Source organism: Emydura macquarii, unplaced genomic scaffold (genome assembly GCF_026122565.2).
Source record: "Emydura macquarii macquarii isolate MOO-44397 ecotype Brisbane River unplaced genomic scaffold, CSIRO-AGI_Emac_v2 contig_3530, whole genome shotgun sequence".
Taxonomy (NCBI): domain Eukaryota; kingdom Metazoa; phylum Chordata; order Testudines; family Chelidae; genus Emydura; species Emydura macquarii.
Window position 1 is genome coordinate 5151002 of NW_027133667.1, and position 16105 is coordinate 5167106.

The 16105-nt window shown below is 44.4% G+C and overlaps 1 protein-coding gene across 1 annotated transcript in view; it reads left to right on the forward strand.

Annotated features, from left to right (window-relative positions):
• DGKI (diacylglycerol kinase iota) overlaps positions 1 to 16105 on the forward strand; it is a 280275-nt gene that overhangs the window by 251637 nt on the left and 12533 nt on the right. Inside the window, 1 exon segment of the mRNA XM_067536328.1 lies at positions 15580 to 15617. Coding sequence (XP_067392429.1) covers positions 15580 to 15617 — 38 coding nt within the window.

Genomic DNA, 16105 nt, shown 5'->3' on the forward strand with positions numbered 1-16105 from the left:
TCACATTTTAAAAGTCTTGTCTCATTCCTAAATTAGGTGGCAGATTTATTCAAACCTGTATCCTCTTTCACCTTTCAACTGCTTATGAAGACGATGCTTTCTTAGCTAAGAGACAGCTAGAAACATTGATGAGGAATGTATACCATTGTATGCAATCCAAGTAGCAGATCTTATTAAAACAGGACTTAGTTACAGGACTGACATTTTCCAAAAGCGGTCTCTCAACTTGCAGAAGTAGAATGTGCATGTGTACTCATTTGCATGTACAAATGGGTTAGTTGGATATGCTATTTTACAGGATTTACTTATAAAAATGGCTGTTTTGGGTGTACATGTTTTTTGTTTAGACAGTTATAAAAGAAAATTTAGCCCTGAGAGTGATGAGAGTAGCAAATTAGTGTGTTCTTGACTAGACGTATGCTATGCACCATTACAGCAACAAGCCACAATTCCCTGGCTGGCTGTTGTTGCATGCCTTTGGTATTCTTGCCCCTTTTTGGCCTGAGAGATTAGCCAAAATTTGGGGCCTTGCTGTGTTGTTTCTGTTAGCAGGCAAAATTAATTATGTAAGTTAGATATTTTTCGGTTCAGTCCTGTTTATTTACAAAGAATGTGCACTGAACACTGTAGAACCAAACAGCAGAAGGCAGGTTCCTTGCTCAGAAATCCAAGTCTGTGTTTCTAGCAAGTAGTATATCCAAAACATTCTCTGTCTCTTGGCTTCCTCTCAGGGTCACTCTCACCACTGCTTCTTTCACCTTCGACTGGCTTTGTGCCTCTCGGGATACGTCTATACAGCAATGTAAGCCTAGGGTTAGTGGGACTTGAGTCAACTGACCCGGGTGAGGGAACCCTGAGCTTGAGCGTCTACATTGCATTTTAATCCTAGATTAAGGATTTTCTGACTCGTGCTTGAACTGCTCTGGCGTCCGCACTGCAGTGCACAGACCCAAGTCAAAATAACCCTATTCCAGAGTGTCTAGCACCCCCTCCCGTGTCGACACTCTAGCCCTATGAATGTGTTGCATTGTGGGAAAACTCTACTGCCCCATCTTGTTTCCTAATTGTGACAGTGCTATGGATGGGTCTCAGGTGCCCATAAGGAGCACGTGAGTACATAAACTGCATAATTAGCTCCTTTGGTAGCGGTTCCAGTAAAATGACTGCAGTTTGAGAAGTCTTTATACTGAATTACTAATCTGAGCACTGGGCTTTCTAACCTCTCAGTTGAGTCGCACTGGCAGGAAAATGCCCACGTGTGCCTGTTCTGAGGATAATTAGGACATCAGTCTCCAGGGATGTCAAACTATTACAATGAAACTTTGCAGTTCTTAATTTTTAAAATGGGATATTCAATGAAGGTTTTTGTTCGGTTGGGTTTTTTATTTTTGTCTGTTTTTGTTTTGAAGTTTGACAGAAAATATAGATTTCAGAGGAAAAAAAACCACACACACACACACACACACACACACACACACACACACACACACACACACACACACACACACACACACACACACACACACACACACACACACACACACACACACACACACACACACACACACACACACACACACACACGGCTGCTGGCTGTGGAGCGGTGAAGAGCACCCCAGAGCTTGGAGTGCAGTGTGCTCTAGCACCTCCCAGGATCCCTTATCCCTGCCTCCGCTGCACCCCAGGAGGCAGGGATAACGGATCCCCGGGCAACTGTGGGGAAGATTTGGGGCTAGCTCCCACTCACTGTCCTGACAGTGTATGCTGGCCAGGCTCCCCTGCACACACAGACCCAGGGAGGGCAGGGGGGCCAGAGAGCAGAGCGGAGACCAAGCGGCTGCCCTGCTGGGAGGGGGAACAGGCAGGGTGTTGGGGGCATTCCTTCCTCCCGGCTGTGCTGAGCTGGGAGCTCTGCCATTCCCCCTCCCTGCAGGGCAGCTGCTTAGTCCCCGGCCCGCTCCGCTCTCTGGCCCCCCTGCCCTCCCTCGGGCTGTGTGTGCAAGGGCACCTGGGAAGCATGCACCAAAATCTGTCTGTGTGCTTGTGACCAGGAAGCAGCAATCTTTGCAAAAAGAGATCAGTCTCCATTGAAAATCCTTCAGGGTCTCTGGTAGTGTGCTTGCAGACTGATATTCAGCAGACAATGGGTTAATGCTGACCTGAGTTGCTGCTGTTTACAAAGGGAGTTGTGGCTTCCCTTTGCAATATAGAGTGCAATAGACTGTAGAACAGATTGTCAGCATAGAGAGGACTAAAGAAGTTGCTCTAAGGAACTATGAGAGACATCCAGAGGACTTCTGGGACCCAAGTCAGGCTGGGGCTATGTATACAGGAAAGAAACAGTGCTTGGACCCTAAGTCCCATCTTAACATGGACATGGACCCTCCAGCCCTGCAGGGATCTGGGATCCTACATTCAAGCCCTTGGTTAACACAATTGGCATGTGGATGCAAGGGGGGGTAGGTGCCTGGTTTAACATTGTTGTGTAGATATAGACACAAATAACTTCAACCAAACAATCCCTAGCAAACCCTCTGCCTGTGTCTGTTATATCCCTCAGACTTGTGGGCTGCCATCGAAAGCACCTAATTACAATTAACAGATTTTGATGAAGCTACAGGTTTTTCTGATTTGCAATCTCTTAGGCCTTGTCTACACTACAGAATTTTGTCAACCAAAGTCAGCTTTTTGCAACACAGTGGTGATGTACACACTGCAATCCCCTTGTCTCCTGCCTACCTAACTCCCCTGATTTTGTGACAAAATAAAAGCACCTTGACAAGAGGCGTGGAGCTTTTTGCACCAAACATTTAGCAACAAAACATCAGTGTAGACACTGCACTTTGCTGTATTGTGGTAAATGGCCTCCAGGAAGTGTCCCAAAATATCCAACCTCACTGCTGTGGCCATCAGTTGAAACACCGCTGCCCTGCCAGTTTGAACACCACTTTTAAAGCACTGGGAATTTTTGAAATTCTGCTTCCTGCTTGGTCCGCGTGGAGAGCTTACTTCTCATCTTCCCAGCTGACCATAGTGGCTCCATACACCAAATGGTCTTCCTCTTGGAGCACATTGGAGCTTCTGGATCTGATCAGCATTTGAGCAGAGGAGACTGTGCAGTCCCAGCTCCATTGCAGCTGAAGGAATTTCAATACCTATGTTCAAATTTCTCATTTAATGGCGGAGAAAGGCTGTGAAAGGACCCGCTGCAGTGCTGCACAAAAATTAAGGAGTTATGGCAGGGATACCAAAAGGCTAGGGAGTCCAACCATTGCTCTAGTGTAGATCCAAAGACCTGCTGCTTCTGTAAGGAACTGGAAGGCATCCTCGACAGCAACCCTACCTCCACTACCAAGAGACCCATAGTTACCTCTGTGGGCCTGGAGACAGCAGACACTGGACTGCACCCCGACGAAGAAGTTGTGGATGAGGAGGTCAAGTTGGAGAACAGTGCGGAACAGGGGACCATGTTGTTTGGTGACATAGGCAGCCAGGACTTCTTCTCGAACCCAGAGGGTTCAAGCCAGTCCCAGCCCTGGCTTGCAGGATTCAGGAGAGGGGAGCTCAGGTAAGTGATATTTCTGAGCTGATGCTGCCTGTTTACATGAGGTACAGCTGTCCTTTGCTTTGTTGCATTATACAGCTGGTTGAAGGGTTAGAAATGCACAAGAGTAGCCATGTTTGCATGCGCTTCCCATTCCTCTGTGAAACTAGGCAGTGTGGCAGAAAAGTGTGTTAATGCACAACAAGATCTCACTGGAATCCTCCAGAGAGATCTCTAGGAAACTTTCCTGGAGGTACTTGTCAATCCTCTGCTGGAGATCCCTCAGCAGAGCTGCTTTATTTCTTCCCACATTGTAGGAAACTTTCCCACACCAATTGGCAATCACTTGTGCAGGGACCAAAGTGGCACACAGGTGAGCAGCATAGGGACCCGGTTTAAAGCTGCTTGCATGGAGGAGATGCACCTTAGCATCTCTCCTTACTCTCAGGAGTGAGATATTGGCTTCTGTGGCCCCCACCTACGGAAAAGGGTGGCACAATTTGAAATTGTCCCTATCTACCTGCATCAATACCCCAAACAATCACCCAGGATCTTTTCCCCAGCTTGAGTGCCCTCCTCCCATTGGGCACAACTCACCATGCCCTGGTTGATCATTGAACTGTGCACTTGCCAGGGGACAGTGAGAAAGAGGTGTATTTTACGGTAAGGAATCAATGCTGTAATTGCACTCACAGTCATGCTTCTGTTCATTGTTTATTATGCTTCTACAGATGTGCCCTTGAGGAGAAAACCCTCCACACCTGCCAAGCATCTGCAGCTGATAAGAAAATGACCGTGGAGAAGCAAAGAAGAGATGTTCTTAACTCTTCCAGACCTCTGAGGTGGAAAAAAAAAAAAGAAAAAAGGGCATGGACACACCCTGTGTCTGAAAATCAAAAAATCGATAGGCAGGAGAGCAGGGAAAACCAGGAGAGAGTGATAGCAGGTCACGAGCTTGTGATCAAAGCCATGGAGTAGCAAACGGAGCTGCTCAAGTCACTAATAACGCTGCAGATGAATTCATGTGTGCTTCCCCTGCTCCTTGCAGCCAATGTAGAACTGCTTTTCATGGCCTCCTCAAACTTCACCCACACATTCCTACCAAACTCCTGGCCCATCTTGGTGCCCCGTTCACTCCACCTCTTCAGACAGCTTCCAGAATGATAGCTGGATTTACACCTAGCTGGCGTAGCTCACACTGTCCCTCACTGCTTCCCCCCCCCTCTAGCCCAGCTTTTTGTGTGTGTTGTGACTAATTATTTCATAAAGACAGACTGTGAAGAATAAACCGTCATGGTGGTTGTAGCTCACATTGGTACACAGTGCAAGCTGGCTAGCAGTCACAGTATAGCACAGCGCTGTTTACAAAGACACCTTCATTTTGCTCATTGTCAAAATGGCTCCTCTGCTCCTCTGGGCAGAGTTCCTCTGGGTAGCATCTGCTGGCTCTCTTGACACCTTCCGGGAGCAGTGGGCACTGTCCGAGGTTCTTTGCTCGGTGTCCCTTTCTGGTTCCTTCCTTCGTTTCAACCTGTGCCCCCCCCCACGCCTGCTCCTTTTTTCATTTGTTGTCCCATGAACTTAGTTCTGTCCTGCGTCCAGTGACTCCTCCCCTTAAGGGGGAGGGGCCTTTAGCAGTGGGAGGGTGTGGCCACACTTAGTACAGCCCACCACATAGCCCTGCTGAGGCACTCCTTGGGATGGAGGCTACTTTGCTTGGGATTCATCTTAAGGGAGTTTTGTAAGTTTCTTTGGGGATGCAGGGTTTTGCTAGGTACTGTTTGTTTCAATGAGATGTTTAAAAAAAAAAAAAATCATGCACCTTCTCTGACTAACCCGCCTTGACGTCAGTGAAATGCCCACAGTGATCCATACATACTTGCTGTACCATAGAGAAGTACCCGTTTCTATTGATGTACTCCATCGCAAGATGCTCTGAGTTCAAAATTGGGATATGCATACCATGTATTGCTCCGCCACAGTTAGGGCTCCCATTGTTGCGAAGCCATCTACTTTTTCACACATTTCCAAGAGTCACAGTCCTTCACAGCACAATGCGATTAATGGCCCTGCACGCTTGCGGTAACACAGCACCAATCGTGGACTTCCCGACTCCAAACTGATTAGCAATCTACTGTAGTGGGTCTGGAGTTGCCAGCTTCCATACGGCAATTGCCGTGTGCTTCTCCACCGAGAGGGCAGCTCTCATTCTGATTTCTTTGCACCGCAGGGGAGGGGTGAGCGCCGCACAGAGTTCCATGAAGGTGGCTTTGCACATTTGAAAATTCTGCAGCCACTGCTCGTCATCCCAGACCTGCCTAATGCTGCAATTCCACCAGTCAGTGCTTGTTTCATGCACCCAAAAGCGGCAGTGCACCGTGTACAGATGCTCCGTGAATGCTAACAGCAATCCAGCTTTGGTTGCAATGGCACACAGCAGGTCAAGCGCCTTAGATTCCTATGCCGATTGGGAGCTCATGATATACTGCATGACCAGCCGCCATGTGTTCCGAACTCTGACAACAACAGTGGAGAGCAGGACAGGATCCAGCCTTTCAGATAGAGAAAGTGGGTGCACAGGAAACTGGGGCCACAGAAAAATGCCACGCAATGCAGTTGCTTTTTAAACTATGTTACAATTTGAAGTGTACATTTGTTTTTAATCTACCTTTCATTATCTGTTTTATTTATTTCTTTATTGTAATTTGGCAAGGTTTTTTTATATTGTTTTCTTTCTTGGTTTTCTAAAAATTTCTAAAATAAATTAAACTATTAGACTGGGAGAAAGTTCTTGGAAAGTTTGTAACACATAGCCCAATATGAGTCAATTCCACATATTATTGAATAATATTATGTCATGTCACTATTTCATGTTCAGCTTTGATCTTATCTGAATCTCTATAGCCACGTAATGTACGGAGATGTTACAATTAAGTGGCCATGTTTACAGAGAAAAAAGTATATTTCTAAATTACAGCCCTATGTAGATCTCTCTCACACTGGAAAATTTAGCTTTCTGACTGAAAGAGAACTCATTATTTTGTTTGCTATAAATCTAATGGAAAGTTGAGATTGAAGACATTTCTTATTATTTATTAATAATAATACTTAGACCTGCCTTCAGTGCAGGGCACTGGACTAGGAGACCTCTTGAGATCCCTTCGAGTCCTACACTTCTATGCTTCTATGATTATCATACAGGTCCTTAGCTGGTAGGTAAAGTTCAGCCAGATTAAAAAGAAAACACCATATTCCTGACACTATTCAGTTCACCTTTTAACTTTTCAACATATAAAACAGTAATTACTTTCAATTTTTAAGTTTATGAATTTCACACAATTTCATTACAATGGCAGTAATGAGTTCTAGGTTGGGAATTTTTTGGCAGTGAATGATCAAAGTTAAATTTAATAAGTGCTAAGAAACTGAACTGTACATTCTGCAATCCTGTCATATCTTTCAAGGTTAGGACAAGTCAGTATTTCATGGTGAAACTTTCAAGGAGCACCTAGAGTAGGTCCTGTAGGAAATGGTATTGGTGAGTAAGTGCCGAACACCAGCATGGTGTCAGACGGCACTGTGCTGCTGGAGTATTGTCTTTCAGAGGTTGAAACAAGGTCCTGATCATTTGTGGCCATTACATATTTCATTGCACTTTGCAAAAGAGTTACAGATTTTATCAATCCCGATTTGCTAGCCAAAGTGTAGATAATTAAATTCTACCCTCACTGCCCTGTAGTTAGACATTGTAGTCTTCATTTTCTGTTGTATAATGCTGATATGCAACATTAAATAGATACGTTTTGACCTAGTTTGACCACTTGGTTGCATTTCAATGATCCCTTTATAGAATGGGTACACTTCAACATTTTCACTGGTTTGAAGGAGAATTCTACCCTTTTATAGTGATATTTCTTAGTTCTATAATGAGGAATTCCCCAAGGAATAGTAGACTCTTTCATAAGTGTACAAATTTTGAATGGCACGCAGTGTGCAATAGTTTGTACAGTGGTGGTGAGGATGAGGGGAGTAGTGGGAACCAGGCTGAGGTCCAGTGGAGAGAGGTGCCCATCAGGTCCAGAGCTGGTAAACTTATGCCATGACTCTTGCTTAGTAACTTTATTTGTAGAAACAGTCCCATTGAAGTTAGTCAGACTGTTCATGTGAGTAAAATTACTCATGTGCACATTGGCAGGGTTTGACTGTAGCCTGTAAAGTGCTTTGAGATCCTTCGGGATTAAATATATGCACGTAAATTGCTTCTTATTTGTGTATTAATTTTATTAAATGTCCTCCTTTGTCAACCATTATCATTTTAAATAAAGAACAATAGAATGCCAAGTTATTAGCAGAGCTGACAGAACAACCAAAATAATAATTTGTTTTCAATTCTTCTTTTTTAGCAGGATAATTATGGTGTGACAATAACATGGTGCAAGTATATTTGATATATGGGGTTCTGAATTATCTCAGACCAGTCAACGCTACCAGGCTCTATGAATATACTTAGCTTGCAAACCCTTCTGATTAGAGGAGGGATCCGTGTGTGTGTGTGTGTGTGTGTGTGTGTGTGTGTTGGTTACCCACCTCTCACCTGATTAGGCATTGCTCCTGATATAGAGACATCTCATATTAAAATCGATAACAATTAAAAGTGAGGACTTAGTTATTTTTTATAAAGTTTTATGGTCAATTACCCAATATTAAATTGTGGTGTCACCAACTTTATCATACGGCAGCACATTAGAGCTGTGAAGAAATAGCCTTGTTTGGTTGCAAAGCATGGAAAGTGATTATTGTAACTGTGTGATATACCATTAATACTAACATGGCTTTTCTCAGATATGAAATAAAAACCATTGTTTCAGATAGAAACTCTGGAAGCTGACATATTAATTAAAAAAACCATACAGGCTATATTGTCACAGAGGACATTCCTTCTTGGTGTGTGTGTTCTTGGGGGTGGGTTTCCAATAATGTAAGCTGCTCTGGTTTATGAAGTCACTAGAACTCAATCAGTTTCATAGCCTTGCGTAAGATGGTTGATTTTCTATTCTTACTGCATTATCTATTGACATGGTATGTAGTGACACTGACACTGGTATGTTTTATTTATTTATTTTATTTGTTTACGCATTAAAAGACACTGCCAAAGTCTCTAGGGCATGGGTTCAAAATTTGCGTAACTCAGTTACTAAAAGTTGTTACCATACGGCAGCTAACATATATGAAATGAATTGTTGGCTATCCATTTTATAGTAGATTGGTGTCTGTACCTAACCCCAGCACCACTGACAATCTCTGCAAAGAGGTCAAAGCTTTGAAGAGGTATGGAACATGAACTAGCCTCTGCTCCCAATAAAGAGAGTTGAGGTCTATTGAGAAGGCAGTTTAGGGAATCTAGCATTGCTGCACACTGTGTGCTTGCCAATTATATAACATAATTATATAACATCAGTCTCTGTTTCCGTAAGAGCCTTCCTTCCTATAGAAAGGTTTCAAATGATGCACACCCTAATTTATTTAATTTCCCACAGAGCGAGGACTAGAGTGTGAACGTACCTATTGCTGCTAGGTCATATGGCAGCCTGTACTTATGTGACACCCTTCACCAGGCTTCATCTATGTTCCCAGCAGGCCTGGCTCAATTCGGTCTACTTACCCAACAAAACCATATCAACCCTTAGGTGACCATTCCCACCAGGATCATTGCCTCCTTCACTTGGTGGTTGAACCCAGACAAGGTCTGAGTAGGAGTTCCCTTCTCCACTCCCATGATTGTAACAGATGTGTCCCTTCTGGGGTGGGTCACCCACCTGAACAGTCGCACTGTGAAAGGCACGTAGAGCTTATGGGAGGCCAGACTGCATATCAACATTCTGGAGCTGCGAGCAGTTCACCTTGCATGCAGTGCCTTCCTCCCACTCATTTGCTCCCTCCACATCTAAGTGATGTCAGACAATATCACCACTGTGGTCTACATAAACAAACAGGGAGGAGCCAAGATCTCACCCACTTTGTCTGGAGGCAGTTAGGCTTTGGAACTGGTGAACATCACCATCCAAGCATGCTTCCCAGGAGTTCACAATTCCTTAGCAGACAACCTCAGCAGGCACTTCTTGCAGACCATGAGTGGGAAATCCAGGACTCCATTCTGTTGGACATATTCACATGATGAAGCACACCTTTCTAGGGCCTCTTTGAGTCACAAATGGACAGAAAACTTCCTCTATATTGTTTCAGAGGAGCCATAGGCCGCAACTCACAAGGTGACACTCTTCTACTATCAGTGAAAAGTAGCCTTAGATGTGTGTTTCCTCCCATCCCTCTCCTTCCAAAGATATATTCTGAAGAGGCCATGGCCATTCTCCTACCACCCTAGAGGCCCAGACAGTTTTGGTTCCCAGATCTTCTGTCAATGTCAGCTCACCCTCCAATCAAAATCCACCACTTCTCAGAACTCCTGACGCAGGACAGAGGCAGGGTCAAACACTCAGCCCAGGCTCTCTCCCTGTCGTGGCCTGAAGTTTGGATGGAAGTCAAAAGTAGAGCGCTCTTGTTCAACCCCTCTCCAGGCTATACTTACCCAAAGTACAAAAAAAAATCCATCAGAATCTGTTATTTGGTTAAATGGAAATGCTTCTCTGCCTGGGTGCAGCACAATCTGTCTCCCCAATCATTTTAGATTACCCCTGTCTTTAAAGAGCTCTTGTCTCTTGATTAGCTCATTTGAGTCCACCTAGCAGTCATTAGTGCCTGTCTTCCTCGCTCCCTGAAGTAGACGGGCGCTCTGTTTTTGTGCACTCAACTACGACATGGTTCACGAAGGGCCTCATCAAGGCCTTGTCACTAGTCATTAAACCAGCACCACTATGGGATCTTAACCTCATGCTGTCAAAATGTACTTGTCCTCCATTTGAACGCTTAGCAACATGTTCCATGTCCCATCTACCCATGAGAGTGGCATTTCTAGTGGCCATCACTTCAGCCAGGCGGGTCAGTGAAATGGGAGCTCTCATGATAGACTCCCCCTTTACAGTATTTCACAAGGACAAAGTGTCCCTTCATCCTAAATTTCTACTCAAGGTCTCCTCAGAATTTCACCTTAACCAGTGTATTCACTTACCTGTCCTTTTTCTGAAACCCCATGATTCGTCAGAAGAGAATAGACTTGATTCCGTCCATGTCAAGTGTGCACTGGCCTTTTACTTGTAAAGAACCAAGCCCATCAGGAAGTATCTGAGAATCTTCATTGTGGTAGCAGAGAGATCCCATCATCACGTGATATCCTCTCAGAGGATTTCTAAGTGAGTTTCTGGTTGCATTATCAAATGCTACAAACTGTCTTGCATCTCACCTCCTGGTGGTAAAATGGCCCACTGTATGAGAGCACAAGCTGACACAGTAGCATCCCTGTAGGAGGTCCCAATACAGAGCATATGCAGAGCAGCCACCTGGAGTTCCATACGTATGATCCAGCATTGGGATCTGCAATACTTCACGCATCTTTGTTGCTGGGTTTCTTGCACTAATCTCCAGTCTGAGTACTGCTTGTCTATCACCGACGTGTGAAATACACATAGGAATGCACAACTGGTGGAATGCACTACTGTAACTGAAAGTTCTTTGAGATGTGTGGGTTCTATTGGTATTTCACTGCCTGCTGTCCATCCCCTCTCCTTTGGATCTGGATTGGATTTAGTGTGAGAAGAGGAACTGAGGGGTGTTCACAGAATCATAGAAGATTAGGGTTGGGCGGGTCCACAGGAGGTCATCTAGTCCAATTCCCTGCTCAAAGCAGGACCAACCCCAACTAAATCATCCCAGCCAGGGCTTTGTCAAGCTGCATCTTAAAAACCTCTAAGCATGGAGATTCCACCACCTTCCTAGGTAACTCATTCCAGTGTTTCACCACGCTTCTAGTGAAAAAGTTTTTTCCTAATATGTAACTTAATCCTTCCCCACTTCAACTGAGACCATTGCTCCTAGTTCTGTCATCTGCTACCACTGAGAACAGCCTAGCTCCATCCTCCCTTAAACTCCCTTTCAGTTAGTTAAAGGCTTCTATCAAATCTCCTCTCATTCTTCTCTTCTGCAGTCTAAACAAGCCTAGTTCCCACAGCCTCTCCTCATAAGTTTTGTGCTCCAGCCCCCTAATAATTTATTTTGCCTTTCGCTGGATTCTTTCCAATTTGACCACATCCTTCCTGTAGTGGGGGGCCCAAAACAGTACACAATACTCCAAATGTGGCCGCACCAGCGCCGTATAAAGGGGAATAATCACTTCCCTCGATCTGCTGGCAATGCTCTTACTTATGTAGCCCAATATGTCATTAGCCTTTTTGGCAATAAGGGCACACTGTTGACTCATATCCAGATTCTTGTCCACTGTAACCCCCAAGCCCTTTTCTGCAGAATTGCTGCTTAGCCTGTCGGTCACCAGTCTGTAGCAGTGCATGGGATTCTTCTATCCTAAGTGCAGGACTCTGCACTTGTCCTTGTTGAATCTCATCAGATTTCTTTTGGCCCAATCCTCCAATTTGTCTAGGTCACTCTGTATCCTATTCCTACCCCCCAGGGTATCTACCATTCCCCACAGCTTAGTGTCATCTGCAAACTTGCTGAGGGTGCAATCCACCCATCCTCCAGATCATTAATGAAGATGTTGAACAAAACTGGCCCCAGGCCTGACCCCTGGGGCATTCCGTTTGTTTCTGGCTGCCAACTAGACATCGAGCCATTGATCACTACCTGTTGAGCCTGATGATCTAGCCAGCTTTCTATCCAGCTTATAGTCCATTCATCCAACCCATACTTCTGTAACTTGCAGATAAGAATACTGTGGGAGACAGGATCAAAAGCTTTGCTAAAGTCAAGGTATATCACGTCCACCACTTTCCCCACATCCACAGAGACAGTCATCTCATCATAGGAGGCAATCAGGTTGGTCAGGCCTGACTTGCCCTTGGTGAATTCATGCTGACTGTTCCTGATCACCTTCCTCTCTTCCAAGTGCCTCAAAATGAATTCCTTGAGGACCTGTTCCATGATTTTGTTGACCCACACTGCCTCTTATACTCTCACTCTGAACCACAAGGACATTTGTTGTGCATGTGCGGGCCAACGGACACTGCTTATTAAAATCCAGATTCAAACACATGCATACCCACATGTGGAATACAGATAGGGACCAGACATCTGGAATAACTTCCAGTTAAAGTAAATAACCTCCATTTTCTGACTCCTCATTTTGTGGGGAGGACACAGTATTTATATGAATATCTTACAGAAAATTGCAGTAACCCACGAGATTGCCATACCCAAGAGATTAAATCTTCCAAGGAGACAAAAGCCAAGACTTGTATACAAAATGAGCAACAAATAAACACAAAGGACCAAATTCTGCATTGTTGTGACTGGTATAAATCCACTGAAGACAGAAGAGAAACACTGGATTTAAACCCGTGTATGTGAAAATCGAGTCTGAAGCACAAACTCTGGCTCTTACCCTTTGCTTTGTGTCTCCTTCTTTACTTAGGAACATTGTGCAGCAGCCAGCTGATTTACAATACCTAGTTTGTTAACTAGTGCTCACTCAGAAACTGCCTTAAGTGCTGTGGGATAAATATGAACTGTGATCGTATGCTGCTTTCCAAATTCAGCACTCTGCTGGATGAAGTTTTGCTTTTTCCCACTGCTCCACAGCCAGGCGATGCAGCGAGAAAAAAATCCCCAGATCTCTTGTACAAAAGTGACATTGCTTAGGCAATAGAAATCCACCTCTTGCATACCATGTGGCTTTCCATGTGCTTTAAAAGAAAGAAACATTTGTTGGTTTCTCCCTCCCTCCCCTGCAGTGTTTAACTCATTTGTGATGTTATTCCTGGAGCAGTAATGAGCTCCTTGTGGAATACTCACTATGGTGGTTCCAATGCTGTGTTTGCCAGATAAAATGCTATGGTGTTGTTTTTCTTATTCCTCCTTTAGGCCCTAATTCAGAAAAGCATCCTTATCCAAGAACCCCTTAAGCACATCCTTAACTTCATGCTTGTGCCTAAAGTTAAGCATGCACTTAAGTGCTGTTGTAAACAAGATGGACTTAGGCATGCACTCAAATGCTTTCCTGTCTCATGGGTCTTAATACATTATTTCCCAGAAATATTTGTTCACTATTGATTTTTACTGTATATGTAATGCTAAGGGGAGGGAAAGGAAGAAGAAAATAGCTCTGTGGTAGGAGACTTGTATCACCCTCACTTATTTGTGGTTACTTACTGCCCAGCGAGTGTGCAGAAACTCTCCCATGAGTTATACAGTACAGCTATGACCAAAACATTCAGAACTCTAGTCTTTTGCCACTCTCTTTTCTTGTAAAATGATTAGGAGTTGGGGGAGGCAGTATATGAGGATTCATAGATTGCATGCCCGGAAGAGTCCATTGTGATCATCTAGACTTATCTGTATAACAGAGGTCATAGAACTTCCCGAAAATAATTCCTTTTGAACCAGAGCATGTCTTTTAAAAAACATCCACCCTTGATTTAAAAATTGCCAGAGGTGGAAAATCCATGACAGCCCTTGGTAAATTGTTCCACTGTTAAAAACAGTGGGAAGGGAAAGTGATTTGCCTAAAGTTATACAGCTCATCAGTTGCAGAATCAGGATTGGAATCCTGATTCCCAGTCTACTGTCCTATCCACTGGCACACAGTAGCTCACAGCTAATTGTTTATATTACAGAAGTGCCTACACACCCCAAATGAGAGACTAGACAGACCACTATGATCATCTAGTTTGATCTGTAGTTCAGGGGAGGCATGCAGGGAATCAGTGTGGCTAGAGTAGGGTAACGGACTGGGAGTTGGGTGATCTGGGTTCCAGTCTCTGTGCTTCCACTGATGTGTTCCCTGACCTTGAGTACTATGCCTCCCATCCATTGTCTGCTTAGATTGCAAGTGCTGCAAGGACTGTCTCTTACTAGATGTTCATGCTGTACCTACTAGAATGGAGGCCGACCTTTCAGTTGGGGTGTCTAGGAGCTTCTGTAATATTAATAATAATGCTGTTTTCTCCTTTGTTTATTTCTGAGTCTTCTGCTACCCACTACTGCTCTGGCATTTGGGACGGATAGAGTTGGACCCATTGCTTGTCCATCAGTATACATTTTGAGAGGATCCCAGTGTTTTTAGTAACGCTTTCCTCATTTTAGTGATCGAACATGCTGACACCCCAGCTCCAGTTGGAGTCAAAAGGCGATAGGGGTGCTTGGCCGCTCTGAAACTTGGATTGGGATTTTCAAAAGCACTCAGCGTTGGCTTAGCTTGACTTCAATGGGAGCAGATGGGGGCGTTTCACCATTGACTGCGGTCGGAACAGAGTTAGACCGGTGCTGCAAGCACTTTGCAAATTACCTAACATCTCTTAAGTTGGGCAGTCAAAAATTGAGGCGCACAACCTGACTGGCCACTTTTGAAAACATTGGCCTAAACTTTTGGTAGGGTTTGACATATTCTCGTTTATCTCCCGCCCTCATTCTGTAATGTTTGCCAGCGGGTCTGAGTAGACTGGAACAAGAAGGTGTGATTCCCAGCTCAACAAGACACCCGTGCTAGCTCTGCTCAAGCTAATGACCTAAAAATAGAAGTGTAGTCACTCTGGCATGAGTTGCAGGAGGGACTAGCTTCCCTGAGTATGCACATCAGGTCTTGGACAGGATCATACTTGGGGTGGCTAGCCTGTCCCGCTGCTCACACTGCTACTGCTACACTTCTATTTTAGCACACTAGCTGGATCAGAGCTAGCATGGGTATGTCTGCTTGAGCTGGAAACTTGCACCTCCAGCTTCAGGGTAGCCATACCCAGAGTGTGGATCTGGTCATTTGGTTGTGATACTGGAATGCAAGGTTGTTGGGACCAGGGACCGTGTCTCATGTATTTTTAATACTGTCAAGCACTGCACTCATCTGTGGAACTATGTAAATAATAAGTACTGGTGTCCTTATCTCTGATGTTAGTCTTGTCTTTTGTCTTTTGCAGCACTTTTACAGGCAGTAATAGCCGGTGATTTTCTGAAGGTAAGTACAGCAGGCTGAGTTTCTCCCTCTTCACAGCTATTTGCAGCTGTGATGGACTGTGAGTTATATTCTACTCCTCTCTCAAAACATAAATATACTACTGTAAAGATTGGTAGCCAAATAGCACTTGCAGGGTATGTTGAATATTAGAGGAACAACAGCCAGATGAGGTGTGATTAAAATTCAAGCGAATGGGATCTGGTGTTCTATGCTCTACCTTTCGTAACCAGGAATTCCAAAGCATTTTACAGAGCAGTGGATTGGTTACACAGTGAAATGATTATGTAGGCAAATGCAGCACTGAGCAATGTGATATCACCAACCCAGCTTTGCACAATAAAGCCTCTTTTACTGAAATGGGAATGCTGGTCAGAACACTGGAGTTGTCCTCAATTCTTTTTGAAGAGTGTAAGGCTATTTTAAACTTCCACCTAGACAACTACAATGGTAGGAAAAAGGGACTTTGGTTTAGCATCTAATGATCTGAT